At 28.2% G+C, this 24,905-nt stretch overlaps 2 protein-coding genes across 4 annotated transcripts; one reads left to right on the top strand and one right to left on the bottom strand.

Annotated features, from left to right (window-relative positions):
• Positions 1-293: 293 nt before the first annotated feature.
• On the bottom strand, positions 294-2,321 carry LOC111684060 (CUE domain-containing protein 1). Of its 2 annotated transcripts, none has more exons than XM_046952866.1 (2): positions 1,759-2,321; positions 294-1,642 (listed from the first exon to the last, which is right to left on the bottom strand). In XM_046952866.1, exons 1-2 carry the CDS (start codon positions 1,918-1,920, stop codon positions 875-877), a joined length of 930 nt encoding a protein of 309 aa, XP_046808822.1. In that variant the 5' UTR covers positions 1,921-2,321; the 3' UTR covers positions 294-874. The 2 variants fall into 2 exon arrangements, with proteins under 2 accessions (XP_046808822.1, XP_023301947.2); XM_023446179.2 differs by having other exon boundaries at positions 300-1,690; positions 1,759-2,320.
• Positions 2,322-11,663: 9,342 nt separating this feature from the next.
• Positions 11,664-24,684, top strand: LOC111684061. Of its 2 annotated transcripts, XM_046952690.1 has the most exons (5): positions 11,664-12,238; positions 22,940-23,250; positions 23,323-23,620; positions 23,781-23,792; positions 24,216-24,684. In XM_046952690.1, exons 2-5 carry the CDS (start codon positions 22,975-22,977, stop codon positions 24,290-24,292), a joined length of 663 nt encoding a protein of 220 aa, XP_046808646.1. In that variant the 5' UTR covers positions 11,664-12,238; positions 22,940-22,974; the 3' UTR covers positions 24,293-24,684. The 2 variants fall into 2 exon arrangements, with proteins under 2 accessions (XP_046808646.1, XP_046808647.1); XM_046952691.1 differs by lacking the exon at positions 23,781-23,792.
• Positions 24,685-24,905: the final 221 nt, after the last annotated feature.

The raw sequence follows: 24,905 nt of genomic DNA on the forward strand, positions 1-24,905 counted from the left end.
GACTTGCCCATAGACTAGTCAATAGACTTGTTCATAGACTAGTCAATAGACTTGTGCATAAACTAGTCGAGAGACTTGTCCTTAGACTAGTCAATAGACTTGTCCATAGACTAGTCGATAGACTTGTCCATAGACTAGTCAATAGTCTTGTGCATAGACTAGTCAATAGACTTGTCCATAGACTAGTCAATAGACTTGTCCATAGACTAGTCAATAGACTTGTCCATAGACTAGTCAACAGACTAGTCAACAGACTTGTCCATAGACTAGTCAATAGACTTGTCCATAGACTAGTCAATAGACTTGTCCATAGACTAGTCGATAGACTAGTCGATAAGCTTGTCCATAGACTAGTGGATAGACTTGTCCATAGACTAGTTATCCATATACAACTCGAGTTATCCATATACAACTCAATAGACTAGTCAGGAGCCAAACCCATAGACTAATCTATACATTAGACCATAGACTAGTGAATAAATTTGTTACTAGATAAGTCCATTAGCTAGTTATTAACTTGTCCACAGACTAATCTATAGTTTTTTTAATAGACTTGATTATAGCCTATTCAATGGACTAGTCAAACAAATAGCCTTTATGATAGACTAATCGAAAGATTAAAAAAGTCTATAGATAAGACTATAGCCTCGTCAATAGATTAGTCTATATCCAATTGAATACACTAGTCTTTAGCCAATTACTTTGACGAGTTTATAGCCTAAACAAGAGATTATTCAACAGACCAGTCAATATATTAGTCAAACAAACAAAAAGTATATAACTACTTTTTTTGAAATAAACAACTTCCTACTATAACAAAATATCAATTTTCCATACCTGTTTATGATTGCTAATAATAAATCACTAATAAAACTTACTTGCGTTGTTGACTTTGTGTATGCGAATGAGATTCAGAATTAGCAGTTCTACTTTGATGATGATGATCTTCATCATCACTGGGTTCTTCTTTGAGAGGCAATGAATCTATCTGCTTAGCTGTAGTTGTCTTTTTATTCCGTTGCCAGGTGAAAACACGAGCCATTTGTAAGAATTTCTTACGTGACACTTTACCCATATGCTTAAGACGTTCCTTAAAGTCAGCATCACCTTCGCCTCCCTTACCCTTAGACGATTGTTCTTTTTCCAGAGCATTCATAAACTCTTGATTCCAACGTAATTGATTCATAAACTCTTCATTTTGCAGCATCATGGCAAATTGTTCATCGGGTAAATCGAAATCACGATTAGGATCATAAGGCAAAGCAATGGTATTGCTGCCGGTGTTGACAGGATTTAAGCGTAGAAATCCAGCGGGTAAGGGTAATAGCATGGGAGGATTCCAACGTTTGTTGACACTATGATGTAAGCGTGCATTTCTTTTAGGTGTACTGCCGCCTTGAGTAGAAGATTTATTCTGTAATTGAGGTGGTCTGACTTTAGGTGATGCCCCGGTACTGTGATTGGGAGAACTGGTATTGAGATTTAATAACACCGAAGCCATGGGCACGGATTTTTCTCCGCTGGCCGCTTGTCCCTTACTGTCCAATTCCTCCGAAACATCTATAAGTTGAGCAGTAGCAGGCTGTTGTTGTTGTTTGGCTTTTAGATCTGGCACACTGTTGTCACTCAAATTAATCAGACTCTTTTGGGGTGAAATATTGCCATCCAATTCATTGCGTAGTTTTTCGTTCTTTTCAATAAAAATAAGTCCCAATTAAACAAAGTTTTCCTAAAAATTCAAATAAAATCTAAAATCACCTGATTATCTGTGGACATTTGCAACAGTTGATCAATGGTGGCATCTACTGCCCCCTGATTGGCTCTTAAAACTGCCTCTATGACATCTCGGTCCATGTCGGGAAACATGGTCTTGAAATCCGACATGGCCTGCGAAAATTCCAATTGCATAGTGGAGGCCATTTCTATAACAAAGAAAATTGTCTTTTGTTTTTTACTTTTTCGCCAACTTATGTTAATTGTAACTTTTCTCAAGTTCCAAAAATCAACTGACTGCTGCTGTTAATTATCTTAAAAGATAGATAATTGTTCTTTTTGTTTTTTTTTTTCGGCCAAAAAATTTTAATATCTTTATTGTTTGTTCTTTTGGAGTATTTTCTTTTTATAAAATCTACATTTTTTGGTAGATTTAATTGCACTTGTTTCTTGTTATTTTAACGTGACTCTTTAAAAATGTTTTTATTGAAATTTTTTCCTTTTCCTATTGGTTCTATTTAATTTTATTTTTTTTGTATGTCTTCCTGTATTTGTTATATATTCTGTAATTGTTGTTGTTGTTTGAACAACTGAAAGATATAAGATACAATTGTGACAATTTTGCAAGTGTCAAGTGTAATAATAAATGAATTTTGTTTGTTTAGAAAAGGAGACAAAAGCAAATGTCAGAAAATAGTTTAGACTGGAACCGTAAAGCAATTAATGTCAATAACAACTCTGTTTTTTTTTTCTGAAAAAGTATTTATATGATTTTTGACGTTGCTAAGTTTTCTCATATAGTAAAGACAAAAACCTTATGAAAACATTAAAATTTATATGAAACTCCCTGTATGTATGATGTGAATTATGTATGAGAGTATAAACACAATAAAGACGCCAGTAGATTTCTTATAAACTCAGTTAAAGTAGGCATAGCTTGTTGTTGGACGAAACTCGGAAGATATATAGTAGGGTTCTATAGTTGAAACGAAAAGTCTTTGCATTTTATGAAAAGTAGATTTTTCGACTTTTTTCATTTAATTTAAAGTCGACTTTTAGACTTTTTGACTATGTCGACTTTTTCGATTATTTTTTTAATTTTTTCAAATTTTTCCGACTATTTTAGAGTTTTTGATTTTTTTCCACTTTTTTAAAATTTTCGACTATTTTTGACTTGTTTCTACAATTTTCGAGTTTTCGACTTTTTCTGATTTTTTTCGACTTTTCGATTTTTTTGACTTTTTGACTATTTTCGACTTCTTTCGACTTTTTTCCGACTATTTTTTGACTTTTTTTCGAGTTTTTCCGACTATTTTAGAGTTTTTGACTTTTTTCGACTTTTTTTCAAATTGTCGACTATTTTTGACTCGTTTCTAAAATTTTCGACTTTCCGTCTTTTTCCGACTTTTTCCGACTTTTTACGATTTTTTGACTTTTTTCGACTTTTTCGGACTTTTATCGACTTTTTTCGACTTTCAGACTTTTCGACTTTGAATAACAAAGTCGACTTTTCGACCTTTTTCACAGACGATAGTCGAGTTATCGACTTTTTTGGAACAAAATAGTCGACTTGGACTTTTCGACTTTTTTCGACAAAAAGTCGATTGTTCGATTATTCGAAAGTCGATTTATAGAACCCTAATATATAGGCGGACTTTAACAGATGATTGTGTTTTCAGTTAAAGATTTAAGATCAGTTATCTTTGTTAGTATTGCCAACTTTTCACTCAAAAACATAAACAATAAACAGCTGGTTTTTGCAAAAAAAAAAAAAAAAAAAAATTAAAACAAAAAAAATAATATTGATAAAAAATGCAGAAAATCTATCTTTATCAGAAAAAACTATCAAACAAACTAACAAACTAACAAACTAACAAACTAACAAACTAACAAACTAACAAACTAACAAACTAACAAACTAACAAACTAACAAACTAACAAACTAACAAACTAACAAACTAACAAACTAACAAACTAACAAACAAACTAACAAACTAACAAACTAACAAACTAACAAACTAACAAACTAACAAACTAACAAACTAACAAACTAACAAACTAACAAACTAACAAACTAACAAACTAACAAACTAACAAACTAACAAACTAACAAACTAACAAACTAACAAACTAACAAACTAACAAACTAACAAACTAACAAACTAACAAACTAACAAACTAACAAACTAACAAACTAACAAACTAACAAACTAACAAACTAACAAACTAACAAACTAACAAACTAACAAACTAACAAACTAACAAACTAACAAAGTAACAAAGTAACAAACTAACAAACTAACAAACTAACAAACTAACAAACAAACATACAAACAAATAAACAAACTATTACTTAGTTTGTAACTAAGTAACTAACTAACTAACTAATTAACTAACTAACTAACTAACTAACTAACTAAATAACTAACTAACTAAGTAACTAACTAAGCAACTAACTAACTAATTAAGTAACTAACTAAGTAACTAACTAAGTAACTAACTAAGTAACTAACTAAGTAAATAACTAAGTAACAAACTCAATAACTAACTAATTAACTTACTAACTAACTAACTAACTAACTAGCTAGAGTGATCGGGTCATCCTCTATTGATAACTTTTGCTTTTCAAATTTTACTATAAATTCGGAGGGGGTATGAATTGTTCTATTTTTAAAAAGCTTCTGATTTCGATTGCTGACTTAAACTAGTTTCAACTAAAATTTTGTTCTTAAAATCAAAAACACTAGCTTTAGTTTTCGTACTTAAATAATAAAGAAATTTCCATATCATGCGACAAATCTTTCTTATCACGCCACCCTCTTCGATAGCAATTAAACACTTATTAGAAAATAAAATCTCGTGATTTGCCATACATTGAAGTAGTGTTTCAAGCACGTGAGTAAAACTGTCAAAAACTATATGCTAATAAATCACTAATTAAACAGACAAGCTGTCAAATGAATTGTCATACGAGCAATTAATTTGAAGAAATAAAACAACTATAAAAATAAATAGCAAAATATTATATTTTCACTATTAATAAAGTAAAATAATTATTAAGATCATATATTAAATATATATAATTTCCGCCCAGACAAGGTTGCGAACACACATACAAACGTACAAACATTGTTTGTTAAAGATAAAATTTTGTAGGTTTGTCAATATGACGTAGATGGTTTAATAAAGTTGTTTTTTTAATGAAATTATGTTTATAGGTTTGTAAATTTAACGATATTAGTTTCTCAAGCATCTTTCACCCACTTTTGGCTTTTAGAAATTAAAATTTTTATATAATAATAAAAATTTCATAATTTTTCGAAATTAACCGGAAATGTGAATTTTGTTTTTATTATAGTTTGCACTTAAGTGATTTTTTTTTCGTGATTCTATTTAGCATTTTATTACAACCTTGAAACATTTATAATAATGTTTGAAATTTTGCAAAATTTTGATTAAAAATAATTCATATAAAATTTTTTATATATTTTAATAGAATGAGTTTATTGACTTTGGTATTTTTATTTTTCACTCACTAAAATTGATTACATTTCTAGAGAATTTTATTATTAAAAATAGAATATTAAATAACTGTCTTGTTTACATTGAAAAAAGAAAGATTCTAAGAAATATATAAAAATTAACAGGGATTTAAGAAATATTTAAAATTTTTTTTTAATTATTTTACATTTGACTTTTATAATGAAACTAATGAATTACTATTCTATTCTAACTATTCACATTAATTTTCTTCTTCATTTTCATCTTATTCTTCTACTTCTTTAGTACAAAATGAATAATTCATAAAGTAGCAAATCGATTCTGCATATAAAGGCATTTATAGAAAATCATAATAAATTGCGGAAAAATGCCCTAAAGTCTTGTTTGGTTGTCAAAAAATGTTAGTAATCAGCATAAATGTTAAAATGTGAATAAATTCCAGTTATTTTTACTGGATTAATGTAGGTAATTTTTAAAATATTTTAAAAATTATAATAAAATGATGTTAAAGACTCATATTTTCACTTTTAGTTACGTCACAATATAAGTCAAATTAAAATAGACATATTTAAAGTAGATGTAAACAATTTGCCTCAAAAAATTAATGCGAATAAGTTGATGTTTTTCGGTAACTAATGTCTTCAGCCTAGAGTACTATAACTGAGAGGGGCACTAAATATTAGGGTCATATTGATGAAAAAAGTAAACTTTTAGACTTTTTATGATTCAACGTTTGGGTATAATTAAAGGACGACTTGCTGAAAGTTTTTAATACCGCATTTCGAAATAGTCTGTTGTATACAGTTAGTTATTTATTTAATTAGTTAGTTAGTTAGCTAGTTAGTTAGTTAGTAAGTTAGTTAGTTAGTTAGTTAGTTAGTTAGTTAGTTAGTTAGTTAGTTAGTTAGTTAGTTAGTTAGTTAGTTAGTTAGATAGATAGATAGATAGATAGATAGATAGATAGATAGATAGATAGGCAGGTAGATAGTTAGCTAGTTAGTTTGTTAGTTAGGAAAGTCTGTAGTCTAGTCTAGTCTAGAGTCTAGTCTATAGTCTAGTCTATAGTCCAGTCTAGAGTCTAGTCTATAGTCTAGTCTATAGTCTAGTCTATAGTCTAGTCTATAGTCTAGTCTATAGTCTAGTCTATAGTCTAGTCTATAGTCTAGTCTATAGTCTAGTCTATAGTATAGTCTATAATCTAGTCTATAGTCTAGTCTATAGTCTAGTCTATAGTCTAGTCTATAATCTAGTGTATAGTCTAGTCTATAGTCTAGTTTATAGTCTAGTCTATAGTCTAGGCTATAGTCTAGTCTATAGTCTAGTCTGTAGTCTAGTCTATAGTATACTTTATAGTTTAATCTATGGCATTGTCTTTAATCTAGTCTATAGACTAGTGTGTAGTCTGCTCTATAGTCTGGTCTATTGCCTAGTCTACAGTTAAGTATATAGTCTAGCCTATAGTCTAGTCTAGAGTTTAGTCTATAGTCAAGTCTACAGTCTAGTCTTTAGTCTATAGTCTATTCTATAGTCTATTCTATAGTCTAGTCTATATTCAAGTCTACAGTCTAGTCTATAGTATACTTTATTGTTTAGTCTATGGCATTGTCTTTAATCTAGTCTATAGACTAGTGTGTAGTCTGCTCTTTAGTCTGGTCTATTGTCTAGTCTACAGTTCAGTATATAGTCTAGCATATAGTCTAGTTTATAATCTAGTTTATAGTCTAATCTGTAGTCGAGTATATGTCTATTTTATAGTTTAGTCTTACCTATATTCTAGTTTATAGTCTGGTGTATAGTGTAGTCTATGGTCTAGTCTATAGTCTAGTCTATAGTATAGTCTATAGTGTATGCTGTAGTCTAGTCTGTTGTCTAATCTAAGGATAGGGATAGTTCATATTAGTATTTAACTTTGATTATGATATTGTTTATTAAAAAGTTTTACTTATCGCCTTAAGACTCGCTATAATCTAAACTGTGGCATGTCTAATGTATATTTTTGATTTGAATAAAAACATTTTATTATTTAAAACTCAGAATTACAGATCAACAAACAATTTGATCATAAATTAATATTTCCGATTTTCTCATCTGATTTTGAAAAGCTATTAATGTCATAATAATTTTTTTTCATTAAAATATTACATTTTTCTTTATAAATATTAATTTTAATGGGGAAATATACCAAAGAAATGAATTATTATCTATGTATTTTTTCCAATATATGACATTTAATTATTTATTAATATAGAAAAAACACGTCAATAGAAGTTGAAAATTAAAAAATTGATTTTGTTTTTATATTTTCTTAATTAATTATTTAATTTTTTTATTTGCATTTAAAATAAAACCGAAAGAGAATCATACTTACTAGCCTGTGATTAATCTTGACTTATCAAACACTAATAAATTGTTTACTTATCAGCGATTTGTCAGTAGAACATACAGTCGGCGTCATCCCAAATTTAAAATTGTGATAATTTACTCTACAGTCTAAATATACATATGTATTTTTATATATAGCGGTGGCTTAGTTGCTAAAATGATTAAGTTTAGTTTTTAATATATTTTTTTTAATTTTAAAAGAAATTAGTTTTTTAATAAAATTCTAGAGAAAGTTTTTGTTTTTATATCAGTTTTATGTTTTTTTAATTAAGTTCTTAAATAGTAGTTAAAATTTCTATGGAGTTAATCTATTTTGCTGTCATATTGTTTATGTTTTTCTACAAATATATTGCCATTGTCAACAGAAATTGTTTTAAATTGTTATTATTAAAATAATTATCATTTAATCTTATAATAATACTATTAGAACAGACCCCCAGTAAGACAAATATATAGATATGAGGTGTTTAGGTATTATTGTTGTTTACTACAAAAATCCTATTAAAATTTATAAATAATTTCAATTTTAAATATTTTTTAAAAAAACATGTCGATTTGATAGCAAAACATTAAAGAAAAAAGTTTCATTGTTTTAACTATTAGCTTTAGTTAATGAAAAATTTTATGCTTTTTATGAATAATTTCATTAATAGTATGAAATTTTTCGTTTTCATATTTTTCTAAGCAAAATCTAGAGGTTTTTTCTTGAGAAATTTCATTACTTCTTTATTATTTTTAAATTTAAATGTAAATAAGGACATCATGATGCGATGTCATAAGTCATTTGAATAAAACATCTTTCTGTTCGTACTCCTTTACATCTGTTGTGTTCAAAATCTGATCAAAAGCATATGATCTGTGTCTGCTTTCATAGAACTCAATAGCTTCTCCCTTTTTCTTGATAATTTCTTTAATTATGAACTTTTCTTAATGAAAAAAAACTTCATATTATTTAAGAACAATTTCGTAAATAGTATGAATTTCGATGAATTTAAAAAAAGTAAGTAAAACAAGTAACAGATCGCAAAAGGCAATGCAACAAAGTCAACACATCCATACATATGTTTTTTCCATAAGTAATGTTCTTGTTCCTTTTTTTTGTCAAAGCATGCAAAATATTTTCTTTTTTTATGAAATTTTTAAATTTGGTCTCGGTTTTTTGCTTATATCTCCATTATTTATGAACATATTTTGATGATTTTAAATAGGAAACTTCTCAAAAGCATGTCTGACAAAATTATTGAAAATTTTGAAACCAAAGACATTTAGGGTCTTTAGAAAATGTATATGAATAGATGGACAGACAGACAAACAGAAAGACAAGGCTTAATCGACTCCACTATCTATAAGGAACTAGAATATGTGGACGGAAGATTATACTGTGAAAATTACAAACGGAATGCAAAAGTGAAGGGTAAAATAACGATTTATATCCATGACGTATGAATGATTAAATTTAGATATTTATCATACGCTCTAGAGCTTTAACAATGATCACCAGATATTGCAAAAAAACAAACATATTTATTTTAAATTAGAAATAATAATGAACAAATACATATGTATATATGTGAAGTAGGGCATGGCCGATCATACTGACACCCTACACTAGTGAGTATGTGGATTAATTTTAAAATAATAAAACATTTAGTTTTCTACTTTAATTTCGGATCATTTTTACTTTTTGTTGTTATAAGTTCAGAAAATTACACTGTAGATTATGTTATATATAGGTAATATGTCTATAGTCTAGTCTATAGTCTATAGTCTAGTCTATAGTCTATAGTCTAGTCTTTAGGCTAGTCTATAGTTTAGTCTATAGTCTACGATCTGTATCCATGACGTATGATTGATAAAATTCACATATTTATTTATCATACGCTCTAGAGTTTAAACAATGATCGATAGATATTGCCAATATGTAGATCACAGTGGAATCGATTGACAAACAAATTAATCTTTAATGAGAAATAATATTAAACAAGTATGAATGTAGAGTAGGGCATGGCCGATCATACTGACACCCTTCACTAGTGAGTAAGTGGCTAATTTTTTAATAATAAAGTATCGATACATTTTTACTTTTCGTTAACAAAATAAGAGATTTTCTAAAAGAGGTTTTATGTGGTGATTATGGTAAATATGGGCCTATTTTTCGATTGAGAAATTTAAGTTGATTTTTAAGTTATTTATACAAAATTTCATTGTGTTTTTATTGCCTTACTCATAACACTTTAACAATGATTTATTGAATAAATTATGTATGAAAAATTGCCTTATAAACAATGGATAAATTGTTAAGAATAAGGCCCTAAGGGCTTTTAAGTTTTTTTCTGAAGGGGAGTTTATGTGGCGTGTTAAATGAAACCCAGCAGTATTATTAAGACTTATATAAAACTTAATTTTGAAGACTTCTTGAAAGATTAAAGAACATTTAGCATATTTATAAGATAAAAACCTCTAATTGAGAAAGTGGGGGGGGGGGTATTGTTGTCATTGAATCAAAATAAGAGTATGTGCCAAGTTTTATTTAATTATCATTATGAGCTTCATGTGAAATTTCATAAAATTGTCTTTATGAAATTGTAATCTGTAGCGTGCTCAGAAGGTTTACATGGACACACAGGTGGACGGACAGACAGACAGACAGACAGACAGACAGACAGACATGCGGACATAGCATAGCTTAAAGTATATCAGAAAGTGATTTTGATATACATTAAGGAGGGTGTAGGACAAAAATATGAGCATAAAGGCATAATAACCTCCCCACTATAGTGGGTCCTGCAACTTGAGCACAAGCTGTACATAGATACAAAAACAGACAGACGGACGAATGGACAGAGAGACTGACTGTTTTGAATTTTAACACCTTTTCATAGTAGTTGAAGAAAATCTTAAATTTAACCACCATTAAAGTATGCAAACGGACGGGTCATACCTCAAATGAAATGGAACCGATAGCACTACCGTTACTTTTAAAAACATTTAAAAAAGTTTTTCTTTTGTAAATTTTTAGCAATTTTTTTTTTCAAAGATAAAATTTCACAAAAATTTAACTTTCGTCCTCACTAAAAGGGTTAATGGGGCGGGTCATAGCTCAAATTAAGAGGAATTCGTCCATCTACTGTTACCTACAAAAACATTTTTTAAAATTTATTTTTTGGATTTTTGACATTTTTTTCAAAGTTAAAATTTAACAAAATTTTAACTTTCGTCCCCTCCTAAAGGGTTATTAGGGCCCCCACCAAAAAGGTTAATGAGTCGGGTCAGACCTCAAATCAAAGAAGAATCCGCCCCTGTTGCCTACAAAAATATATTTAAAAAGTATTTCGATTTTTAAATATTTTTTACGATTTTAATTATTGTTCCCAACAAATGGGTTAATAGGGCGGGTCATATCTTAAATTAGAGGAATAGATTTATTAAACTAGAACTGACAATAACATGTGTTTTTTAAGAAAAAACAAAATAAAACTGTATTTTAACATAAATTAATTGAAATTATTTAAATTTCTTTTTTTATTCATATTTAAGTCTCACCACACCCCTTAAAAAGCCATATTTCTTATTCACGTACAAAAAAATTTCAATATAAATCTAGTAAAATCTTAATTAAAAAAAAATCAAAAACAAAATGAAAAAACACAAATCTTATAAATAAAATTAAAAAGACAAAAAAAAAAAGAAAAGAAATACTATACCATAAGCATTTGTTATACGATCAAGATAGAAGTAGTATAATTTAGACTTTCTAAGTTAAGAGACAACAAAAAACTGTTTTTAAAATAAATTTTTAGAAAAAAAATAAACAAAATTTCTTAAAAAACAAACTAACAAATTGACGTAAAATAACACTAACCAGCTAAACAACAATAATAATAATAAAAAGCATAATTTAAGGGTTAAAAATATAAGTTAAACAACAAACAACAACAACAATATAAACAAATACAAAGAAATATTTTGTGAAAGAAAAAATCAAAATATTAAAATTTATATAATTGTTCGTATAATCAACAACTTCGTTAATAAATTCGTGTCGTTTTTTTTTTTTTTACAAAAACAACAAGTAAACCCGAAACGGATATCGTATTTGCAAATTTTAGTATTTGTATATGTGTGTGTAAGAGTTTTTCAACACACGCTATAAGATATCAACAAGTATTGCTGTGCATGAGCAAAAAGTAAAAAACAACTACAATTTACCAACTAAAACAAGAAAACACTTGTTTGTTATTGTTGCTTTTAACATTTTTACCTGTTAAAGAAACTTTTACAGCTTGTGTGAGTGTGTGTGTATGTAATGGTATTAGTTAAATAGACTTTCTGTTGTAATATAACGGTAAAACTGCTGTCATATATAAAAAATGTTGACCGCGAACAGTTGTGGCACATTAACAAAATAACTGTTAAAACTGTCAGTTATAGATTTATTAACAAATATACACAAAATTAAGACTAGTGTTTAAAGCAAAGCAAAGTGTTTAAATTTAAAAAAAAAAATACAAAATTATAAATTTGCAAAAATTATAAAAAAAAAATTAAAAAATAATTAAAAAAGTGATAAAAAACTTAAAATTAAAAAAAGTGTTTTTTCATTAACAAAAATTAATTGCAGAATAAATTGAATTCATTTTCGGTGAGTATAATAAAAAAATTCTGAAAAAAAATTAAAAAAAATCTATTTAAGCGACGGCTTAATAATTAGCTGAGTAATTCAAAAACAATAAAGGAAAATAAATTGTGAATTTTTTTATTAATAAAATAATCTAAAGTCTGATCTCTAAACTTCTTTAAAGTCTAGACTATATTCCTGACCATGGTGTTATCTATATGGTGGACTATAGTCTAAACCATAGCTTGGCCTATAAAGTGTTCTTAAGTCTTGTCTATAATCTGGACTAAAAACTAATCTAAAGACTAACCCCGTTTTTCATTAAGAAATTAATCGCTTATTTTGGGTTTATAACGTTCATTTAGACAATTTTTGGATAAAAAAAATAACATTTTAAAATTCTTACATGAAATGTTAAAAGTTTATTAAACTCTTTCATGATTCTGCATTTTAAAACGATAAATTTTGTTAAGAAATTTTCTATAAATCAAATGATGACTTAATTTCAAATATTTCATCATATTATTTTCATATAAAACATATGTATTTTTTAATGTTCATTGAATGTCTCTTAATCATAACTACACTAAAGTCTAGTCATTGTAAGTAGGAGTGATAGTATGAAATTTTAAATAAAAATTATTATGAAAAAATTGTTAATTTAAAATTTCAATTAAAATTTTTGATAAACATGAGGTAGAAAAAAATGTAAAAATGTTAGTTATTTTTAAGCAATTTAATAAAAAAAAATATAAAAATTTTTATGCAAAAGTTATATTTGTAAATAATGTTTTGTATCCATGACGTATGATTGATAAAAATTCATATATTTATTTATCATTCGCTCTAGAGATAAAAAAATGATTGTTAAGGGCAAACTTCACACTTGATCACACTTAACGTACGTAAAGTCAAATGAAAATGTAAAATGAAATTCTATTCGTATAACAAAAAAAGAGAAAAAATTCATATGAGAGTACGTCTACTCTTCTACTCAAAATTTTGACAGATCATATTACTTGTGTGCTCATGTGAAGCCGGATTTACTCATAGCACATATATATGTAGATCACAGTGAGATCAATCAGAAACATATACCAGCAGTTCGACAAGAGTCAATGAATCCACCTGGTTGGTGCTATTTCATCAAGTATGTACTTTTTGTAAAAGAGGGTAAGACAGTCACTTTAGTCACTTTAGTGTCCCCTTTGAAAAGCAGAGAGTGGACACTTGAAGAAGAAACTTCAGCTTTTTGTTGTCACAAGCACATGTTATATAGCTAGTCAGGTAACCCTTAATGGTAGATTAAATAGGAAGTTTAGAACTGTCCGACCATACTCTAGTACTACGGGTGGTCAGTTGCCCGCAGGACTATGTCCATGTTGGTCAGTTAGTTGAGGTTCCTTCGTGATCCAAGTAGTGGCTGTGGTTTCAACCCAAATTCGTGGAAAGAGTAAGTACCAGTTAAAAGGCTGATGTAAGGTTAAGTTAAGGTTTCGGGATAAGTTCGCTGCTGAGTGACTGTGGGACTAAGCAATGAAAATGAATTGGTGTTAATTGTATATGATACAGGATAAATGTAGAGGTATGCGAGCCTCACCTAACCATATAGCTAAAATGAGTGTGTCGTATGTTTTCTCGGATAAATGAGAAGTGTGCTGGGTTAAATGATCATGGCTAAAAGGTATCATATGTAAGTGATTCCATAGAATTTCCACAGTTTGTCCCTGTGAGTAAGAACAAAGATTCGGCTTATTTGATGAATTCGTACATCGGTCTACCGGTTACGTCTCCATCTGCGTGGTTGTAAACGGAAATGATGTTTTGCATCTCAGAAGTTAAGCAACGGGGCAGCAATGGTCAGAGATTAGATAGATCGAGTATTTGAGCAAAATGCAAGTACAATAGACCGGACAACCGTATACACAATTTGCAACCTGCGGGTAAGATATACAATGGGACAGTGTGAGTTGTTACTTTTCACTCGTCCAGTGAATGAAATAGACCATCGTGAAATAGGCCGATGCTAATAAACAGTATGATTTTCCTTATTTGGAAAAGCAAATAGCAATCAAAAGAATTATAATTAAACCTTAAAAGATTTTCGATTATTTTTATGCCCTACATTGTTTCTGCTGATGTTTGTAACACCCAAAAATATATCTGTCCTTCTGTCTGTCTCTCTGTGTATCCATGTAAAGCTTGTGCTTTCACTATAGGCAACAATTTTTCTACTATAGTGAGGAGGGCATTATGCGTTTATGCTGATGCTTGTAACATCTAAAAATATTGGTCCTTTATCCACCTCAAACTTTCTGAGTCGATAATTGAAAATTTTATGAAAATTGCAATATGCTTTTCATATAAGAACGAAAGGACTATACAAAGCTATGTCCGTCCGTCTGTCTGTGTGTCCATCTAAAACGCGATAGATCGAAATTTTCTAGATAGTTTAATAAAATATTACACATAGAATCCATACAATATATAAAAAGTACTATTTGATTCTCTTAGAGAAGTTTCAGTTCTTATTCTTGATGATCATTTCAAAAAATACCATTTGAAAATAGAAAAAAAGTACCAAAACCGTTCTTCTTATAATAAACTAGCGGTGTCAAATGTATCCTCGGCTTTTTCTGGGAATGATCTGACCTAAAGAGAATGTTAGTTAATAGACCGATATAAGGTGAAATCTATATTTTTGGATAAGTTCGGTGCTGTTGCCGAAAAAGACAATTAATGTGGGACTAAATTTGGAAATTGTTTAGAGTTAACCGGATTATATAAAAATTTATCTTTAGCTTATTTCGCATGAACAAAACAGCTCACCTTGTGGTTGTAAAGGTACCACCATAGTGTAAGGCCATAAAGTTAGGCCGTTAGATACGGAATACGGATACGGTTAGATACGGAATTGATGACCAGGAAAAACTTGCATTCAAAAGTAATAAGTTAAAAAGTAAAAAAAGCCGCTTTTCACTACATATTCATTAGCATTTTAACCAGCTTACAAGTCACTACTTAAATACGAACTTACAAATAAAGAGTTGCGTTTTTTGTTAGTTAGTTCACTGTCTTAATCGCAACACCACCATTTTATTGTGCGTTGAATAATCGTTTCTACACAGAAAAACTATTTTCCTTTTTTGTGTTCAAGAAACAGTTGCGTCCTTATCCTATCAAGGATATAGCTTTTCTGACTCTTTCGGTAAATTGAAATACAACAGTGGAGCTCAAATACACACTACCGTAGTCTATCATAGTTTTATTTGTATTGGTAAAGCAGCAGAGAACAGAATTGAACTCAATTTCTGTGCGTTTTTTTTTTAAGTTGCTCACAGACCTTGCTTTGGCAAGTGCTGATGAGCAACTGATTTGATTTAATTTTACAAGTTGAGAGCAAATTAACATTAAATTCTCTTTTTAAGAAGAAATAGGTGTGCCAACGTTGCGTCAACAGAATTTTTTATCCTAAAACGCGTGCTTTGAAATCTCAACATTGAACTTCTCTGATCTACAATGATCCAGTGGAACTCAAATGGGGTATAGGTTACAGGATTGTGCTGCCCCCAGAAGAATACACAAATAAAGTACTTACTTATTTGATTATATGTAAGTCATTGTAAGAGTACTTAAAATTAAGTGAAAAGTATGTGCTGGTTGTTAAAATTTGGTTGATGCAAATTGCATCATCATATTTTGAAAAGAATTGGACACATTTTTTTTAATTTGATTAAATAAATTCAAACAAAAATCTCTTTAAGGCGCCAGAATAAAGGGGCGTTTTCTTCAAATTTAACACAATTTCAGTAGCAAGCAAATTATCAGTTCTTTTTGCTAATAAAATTCAAGAAAAAAGTATTATTAAGCCTCGATTTTTTTAGTATAAAAAGTCTCGTGATGTGTTATCAGCAGTTTGAAAGAAAATAAATCATATAAATTTAAATACGTGCGTAGTTAAGATTTATTTTCTATTTTTACATATTTCCTAATCTTAAGCAAAGAAATAAGAATTTGAAAGTCAGCGTTTAAATTTTGTAAATAATTCATAATTAAAGTTTTGATTACAAAGTCTAAATCACATGTGTGTTCAATGACTATGAAATGTAAGTTTAAAAGTTCAAATTTCTGTAATTAATTTAATGAATTATTTAAAAGAAAATTTATATCTGAAGACAATGACCGCATTTTTTAAAATTTAAATAAAATTATGTTTATGTTTAAACATAGATTACTTTATTGATAATTCGCTAATAAAAATATTGCGTTTTACTTTTTTTAAATAAAAATTTTATAAAATTTTTAAAGCGATATTGAGATAAGAACGTAAAATTCTCAATTGACATTAAGAAAAAGTCATCAGATTCTATTCTTTAAGACAGACAAATAATATAAATACAAAACGTAAAAGTATTCACACTCGAAATCCTTTAAAACATTTGATATTGAACAATATCAAATAACTACAATATTAGCAAAAACAGTGATAGGCAAAAAGAGAATTCAAAATGAAATGACTATCTTTAAAACCAAACTGCTTTCAATAAGATTTTTTCTTTCTCACTACTAGTTCATGGCATATCGCTTTATTTACAGGTAAATAACCTATTACTCTTAAGCTCAGGTAGCTACAGTTGCCGCTCACCACTCTTAGAAATTTAATAAACAAACCAATATTTATCTTCCTTATAAGACCATCTCTAAGTAATATAATCTGCTTTAAAATATATATTTTTTTCTTTAAACCAGTGTAATCACAATTTGAAAAATTTGTCTCTAAGCGTGTCATCTAATTAATCATTACCTCATTTTTGGGTCTTCATTAAATGTCAGTAACTAATTATCATCATTTTTATTTCAACAGCTAAATATTCAAGGCTTATCTCTACTAAAAGATTATTTCATTGAACTTTATTTTTGCTTTATTAATAAAAATGAAGCAATTTATAAGGGTATTGCACAATATATGCCACGTTTAAATTTAAAATAGAAATAATTCATTCATTGAGAAATATAATAATTTTTATATTGCAAAGTAAAATTAAAAAAAAATATATTGCAGCAATTAGAAATGCTTTAATAATGACAATTTTTTCATGCTTCTGTTTGGTTTTTATAAATAAACGTGGAAACATCTAGAAATTTTGTTAAAGATAATAACCTTTCTTTAGTAACTGGACTTGCACACATATTAAGAAACACCTTTTTAAAGAAGAGAGTAAGCAAAACACTAGCTCTCATTTACACTAACGTATTATTTATTAACACTCTCTTAAGTACAAGACATACAATTCTTACCATGTGTAGAAAACTTAGTACTTTTTCATGCTTCAGATCTATTTTTACTGCGGTACAGTAGTTCATAGAAATGCTATTAGACTATTGATTAGACTTGTCTATTGAATAGTCCTTAGGATAGTAAAAAGAAGAACTCAGAGACCAAATTGATGACTATTGATTAGCCTATAGACTTGAATTTAAACTTTACTATAGACTAGAATATATACCAGACAATAGACTAAAGACTAGACTATAGGCTAGACTATAGACTAGAATATATACCAGACAATAGACTAAAAACTAGACTATAGACTAGACTATAGACTAGACTATAGACTAGACTATAGACTAGACTATAGACTAGACTATAGACTAGACTATAGACTAGACTATAGACTAGACTATAGACTAGACTATAGACTAGACTATAGACTAGACTATAGACTAGATTATAGACTAGACTATAGACTAGATTATAGACTAGACTATAGACTAGATTATAGACTAGACTATAGACTAGACTACTACAAGATTTAGTTTATAGAAGGGTCCACAAAGAAGTCCATCGATTAATTTACTGTTTAGTTAAGAGACATGATTATAGACTAGTGCATGACTAATTTAAATACTAGCTAATTTAAAAGCCAAATGAATAGTTCATAGACTATTTAATTGACTAAGCCATAGACTAAAAATTTACCAAAAAATAGGTCATGCAAAATTTTAACCTATATTCTTTATAAATTTGAAATTTAACTTCAATTCGTATTACTTTCACATAATTTATGATAATTCATTTTTTTTAATATGAAAGTGTGTGATAACACAATTTAGAAGTTTAATAAACTTTATGACAAAAAAAGTGAAGAGAGTGTATATGTCAAAAACTATAATCTTTAATTAGACAAATTATAATTAGACACATATACTATGTTAACAATAACAACAAATATTTTCATATACATATGTATATAAATATATTCTTATCTTTAAATTTGAAATACACAACTAAATAATGATCGTCGTATTTGAATATTTATATATTTCATTATATTCAGTTAAGTAATGATCATTAAATAATGTAAACAATTATTATTAAATTATTTAAGAAAATATATAATATTAAAAGCAAAAATCTATAATTGCAAATCTAAATTAATTAAAAATCTATTTAGTAATTGTTTATAGTAAAAAGTTGATAATTAAATTTGATTTGCTTACTTGGTAACGTACATTTCAGTAGTAATTCTAAATGTACTCATTACACGGAAGTTAAATAAAAGTCTAAGAAAGCTTTTAGACAATTTTAATATAAAATATTGAAAAATTCTAAAATTAACATTTAAAAGTAAGTCACAGTCTAAAAATAAACCATAGTTGTACTTTGCTCCTTAATATACTTTTAAAATTCCGTGTGTTTTAAAAAATGCTTCATAATGCTTTTTTATTAAAAAAAATCAGTTCATTAAAATACTTGATAATGTTATGGTTTAATTGAGACTGCGTTATGTTAAAGAAATTTTTTAAAAATTGCATCAACATAATGAACAGTAGTGCTAAATGCGAAAATAATTGCAAAAAATGGTCTTTAGCAGCAGTTAAAAAGAAAAAGTCTAAAATGATAAAATCACATCTATAAATGGCGATCTCTCATTAAACAAGATCAATAGTCCCAAAGAAAAACTCAATCAATGGTCTTTAACAGTCTAAAAGATCACGATCTCTTATTAAACCTCATAGTGTAGATCTAATTAAACTTTCATGAAGTAGATCATTCGTTTAGCAATGGTCTTTAATAGCAGTCAATCAGAATAAGTCTAAAAAGGAAAAATCACATCTTTAGATGGCGATCTCTCATCAAACAAGTCCCTAAGCAAAGCTTTATTAATGGTCTTTAACAGTCTAAAACTTAAACTTCATAGCGTAGATCTAATTAAACTTTCATGATTTATATCATTTGTTTATCAATGGTTTTTAACAGCAGTCAATCAGAATAAATCTAAAATTATAAATTCACAGCTTTAAATAGCGATCTCTCATTAAAGAAGATCGATAGTTCCTAAGCAAAACTTAATAGATCTCAGGCTTTCAGATCAATGGTGATTTGATTTGATTCGATTAACAATACACTTTTGGCGACAATATAATCAATATGTATCTTACGAGATCGAGGACCTTTAGTATGCTCTTCTAGATCATCCGCGGATCCAGCTCATGTGTTTGGGGGAAGGGAAAACTTTTGTTTTTTTTTTCTTATTTGTTGTGTTGGTGTGGTTCTTAGACTCACTAACTTTTTAGATAACTTTGCGTGCAGCACTTACGATTACTATACGGTCCGTTATGTGTGCTTATTTTAATGAGAAATATTTGAAGGTTAAACCTTATATACTTACCCCCATTATCACAATGTCTGGTTATTTTTTATCTTAAGGTTAAATTGACAGTTTTCATATAAAAAATATTTTAATCGGCAGAATAACTTTCGTTTAAGCGATAACCGGAGGTGGAGTTAACGAAGCTTAGTGATCAATGGAGGTGTTAACGTCCGATGTTAAGAAACATAGTTTCCTGAATGAAGTGTTCGTAAGGGAATAATATCACTCCCAAGATATTTGCATCCAATTTCGACGAAATCCTGACAATGGCTCCCGAGAAAAGTGTCCCCTCTACGGACAAGCGGATTCATTCGTCTAAATCTTACGTCCAATTTTCTATAGTTGTGTTTGTAATCCTGTGTGTACGCTCAAAATATATAGCATTCTACAAACCTCAGACTTAATCCTTTTAAGGTGCCTTTTGTTTCGCACCAGTTAGAATTAACCCACAGGATCTCTGTAATTCTTTTTATATTCTACTTCATGACGCATTATGGGTTTCTCTCATCCATATTCTTAATTCAAGTTATCTTCCTCTTACTTCCTTCCCTACAGTGCATGTTAATTCACTCTTTCATTATCAACTACTTCCGAGTGGCCTGGTACCCATGAGAGTATACAATCTTAGATGTGACCTTATGACCTGATGTCGCTCTTTGGCTGACGGATAATATGTTAACCTCTGTTGTCACCATATTAATTCTAATCCAGTACACTTCGACGTTCTTATTTCTGGATCCCTGCTGTTACATTTGTTATTTTACAAGATGCTACATAGAATCTTCTAAGGACAGTAAAAGTTAAATGACGTCAAGCTAGAAGTAAAGTGCTTTTCTGAATAATAAATGATCACTTAGCTTTTTCGAAATAATGCAATCTTCAACGCGCTATTGATACCAGGAAGATCCTATGTATAGTCTCATTAAAAGCTTAGCATTTACGATTTCAATAAACGATCTCACATGAAAGCCTTTATTGGAGAGGTATTCAACAATATAAAATATCTCGATAGTGACCTCGAATTGTCTTACTTATAATTTATCATTTAGTTCAGCATTTCATTTCAATAAAATCTTCAAATATAACAGTGAATAAATTATTTTAGAAATGAAATTTTTTCTATGTATTAAGAAAAACACATCACGATTATTTGTTCTACGTAATAGTGAATAATTGAGTAAAAACTGGAACAAACCAAGTTTAACCAAATTTAACGAGTCTTGTTAATAAACAAAGTACATTGTTAATTAATCGAAGCAAAAGCTTTTAGTAACTTTTGCTGAGATTATCATTTTAATAATTTATAAAATTTCAAATTACAAACGAAATATTAATAAGGGTTTGATATCAAACAAATCAAATAAATAAATTCTAGGATCATAATATATAAATAATTTAAAACTAAAAAAAATAGTTGAAAATTTTCTTTTGTTGCGTAAACATTTATACAACGTATTTGTTTTTTTAAGAAATCTGCTAAATAGAAAAAGAAATAAAAATTTCCCAACAACAATTTACATAAACATAAAAAACTTTTCCACAAAAGTTTTTCAAAATCAAAAGGTAACGAAAGAAAAAAGGCAAAATTCTTAACAACTGTCAACGTGACTGATGTCAAGTGTTGAAATTTCAACACTTGTTGAGCATTTTATTTAAAAGCGATACTCATGGAAATACTTAAAAAAAATACTAAATAAACAATTGAAAGTTTGACGTATATACTATGTACGTAATTGCAGTAGTCTTATATAGAATATATGTATAAGGAATAATTGTAAAGTGTTATGGGTCATATTCATAAATATTAAAAATTACAGTTGAAAGGGAGTAAAAACATAAGAGGTGTTTGTTTACTTGTTGGTAATAGGAAACCCTATTTAACAACATACTTTTTTTACACAAAAAAAGTTTTCATCTAACCCTTTAGTTAAATCAACTGTTGCCGTTTTTGTTGTTGGCGTTAATTGTTTAATTTTTTAATTACGTGCCTTTAATTTGTTAGTTTTAATTAAGCAATGTTTGTGTTTTTGTCTTCTATAATATTTTGGTAGTTCATTGGAATAGACAACGTGTTTGTACCTTAAAGTATAATTGAATTCCGAATATTTTTATATTATTACCATATTTTCCAAAATCTTGTAATGCTTGACTTTTAGATCTTTAAGTCGACTTTTGCTATATGAGCCCTTTGCAAAGTTTTTTGCTATTTATAGACTTTGTCTTAAAATACAAGTACAATTCGACTTTTTTTCTCCTCGATTTAAAGAGCCATGTATATCATACCATTTATTGCTGTTGCGCAAGACTGAAAAACGGTGAACACATCGATAATTCTTCGACTATAGACTAGACTATAGACTAGACTATAGACTAGACTATTGACTAGACTATAGACTAGACTATACACTAGACTATAGACTAGACTATAGACTAGACTATAGACTAGACTATAGACTAGACTATAGACTAGACTATAGACTAGACTATACACTAGACTATAGACTAGACTATGGACTAGACTATAGAATAGACTATAGACTAGACTACACTATAGACTAGACTCTAGAATAGACTTTAGAATAGACTATAGACTACACTATAGACTAGACTATAGACTAGACTATAGACTAGACTATAGACTAGACTATAGACTAGACTATAGACTATACTATGGACTAGACTATAGACTAGACTAAAGACTAGACAACGGACTATAACAGATCTTAGAATATACTAAAGACTAGAAAAAATACTAAAATGTAGACTAGACTATAGACTAGACAAAAGACTTAACTATAGACTGGACTAAAGACTAGACAATTGACTAGATTATAGACCAGGCTATACTATGATTTCAACACATGCCTGTCATAGGAGGAATGTCCTTTTTATTTGATAAGTTAGTTGGTTAGTTTGTTTGTTTCTTGTATTTGATCATTCCATGATAGAAAAAACTTATACATTACTGTTAATGCCAAACCTCTGCAGGATAATAATTCGAGCATAATTTTTAAACTTGCCAACTTAAACTTAATGAAAAAACTAAACCTTTTTCAACTTTCCATTACAGATTACAACTTAAGAACAAAATCCGAGGAAGACAAAATGTTGTGCCAGAAAATGTCGTCACTAACAATGAAACTCAAAGCAAAACAACAAAAATGTTGTTTACAACGACGCAATCGTCAATTTACCAACATTCTTATGCTGTCAATCATATGGACAATGTTGTTTACACAAACTATGGCAAGACCAAATTTAGAAACACTATTGTCCAGCAAACCCACAAACGATGTTGTACAAGAGGAACAACAACAGGAGGATTTATTTCTAAATGAAATAATGACAAATACAAATGGCGAGAAACTATTTAATAAATTGGTAAATATTTTTCTATTTTTTACAAATGAATGAAAAAAAATATTTTTAATTGTTCCCGGTAAATATATATAGAAAAGATATCATCACAATCAACCCAATTATTTAAACAAATGGCCGGGTCTACGTGATTTAGTTTTAACTTTAGACTACAACGACAACAATGGTCTCGAGGAGAGTAATGAATTTTTTAATACGAAATTTTTTGAACGTCTACGACAATTGGCCTCCACTAATTCGGATTCATATGATGAGGATGTACGTGAGGAGAATACAAATCTAATGCCTTTAAAGGGTTTAAAGTCATCAACAGCCTTAATGTCAGCCAATCAATTGACGTTTAAAGATCATAATATTAAAAAGAATGTGCAATGTAAGTAGTTTTTTTTTTATAAATTAATAACTTTTTTATATTTTAATTAATTTTGCTATTAAATTTTGTTTATTTTTATGTATTTAAAAAAAATTATTCTAATTTTGGATAAACACAACAAAAAAAAAAAAATTGTTCTATTATTTTGCATGGAATTTAGTTCGTAAACATTGTAAGTTTGCTAAATTATTTATATTTTATTATTAAGTTTTAGTTTTTATTAATTTTGTTGCTTTTTTTATTATCTAATTGTGATGACTATTATGATCTTTTGATCTGCAAATGTTGACACGAAGGAACTAGTTACATAACTATCAACAAAGAATCATTTATGTTGCTAGTTCTAAAATGTGTCTCTTAACATTGAAGATCACTTTAATGAATAAACTTTCTCTCATGAAACTTCCGTTCTCGATTTCTAGCTTCTCATGATCAATATGATCTTGAATTGTTTATCTTAATTATTTATATTTCTTTTTTTAATTTATTATTTTAAAACCTTTTTATTATTCTTAATTAAAAATAAATTTTAAATTTATCTAATCCCGTTTTAATTCTCTTTTTATCTAATCCCGTTTTAATTCTCTTCTTGTAGACATGTCACCCTGTCATTTCAAAATCTGCAATATGGGTCGTAAACGAAATGCTCGTCTCTTTACAAACAACTATTGAATGGACAACGAACGATCTTTGGAGCAAATTTTTGAAAAAAAAAACTATTTGTTTTTCCACAAAAAATCCAACCATTAAATTGTACAACAAAGTATTGTTTTTAGTTTTAAAATCTTTACAATTTTCACAAATGTTTTAAACATTTGTCAATTAATTATTAACAATTAATTATTTACCTAAGTATATGTATGTAATATTTATTCAAGAATAGCAAAGAAAAAAAACCACAAAAGTATTTATTTAAACAAAAATAATTATAAATATTTATAAAAAAAAAACTAAAATACATTATAATCTAAATATTTACTTAATTATTTTAGCTAAAAGAAGACAATTAAAGTTGACACTACCTAATTCTATTTAGTGCATCTAAGTTTAAATGTTATTGTTAAAGGCATTATTATAACAAGTTATTAATAAAACTATAAAAAAAATATTTTTAAAAATTTAAGAATTTTAAATGTTTTAAAAGAAAATGTTATTAAAAATATAAGAGTTAATTAAAAAAAAAATAAATGAAATTATTAAGCAGCATTACTTAATAAAAAGTCAAAAATATTGAAGAATTTTTTTTACAAAACAAGTTAAAATTTTCTTGCAATGATAATAGATC

Source organism: Lucilia cuprina, chromosome 5 (assembly GCF_022045245.1).
Source record: "Lucilia cuprina isolate Lc7/37 chromosome 5, ASM2204524v1, whole genome shotgun sequence".
Classification (NCBI taxonomy): domain Eukaryota; kingdom Metazoa; phylum Arthropoda; class Insecta; order Diptera; family Calliphoridae; genus Lucilia; species Lucilia cuprina.

Excerpts from the sequence above, each read along its gene's own strand:
- LOC111684060 (XM_023446179.2), bottom strand. The coding sequence starts at position 1,920 with ATGGCCTCCACTATGCAATTGGAATTTTCGCAGGCCATGTCGGATTTC. Across the intron at positions 1,691-1,758 it reads AAATGTCCACAGATAATCAG|AACGAAAAACTACGCAATGA; the intron begins GTGATTTTAGAT and ends TTTATTGAAAAG.
- LOC111684061 (XM_046952690.1), top strand. The coding sequence starts at position 22,975 with ATGTTGTGCCAGAAAATGTCGTCACTAACAATGAAACTCAAAGCAAAA. Across the intron at positions 23,251-23,322 it reads AGAAACTATTTAATAAATTG|AAAAGATATCATCACAATCA; the intron begins GTAAATATTTTT and ends AAATATATATAG.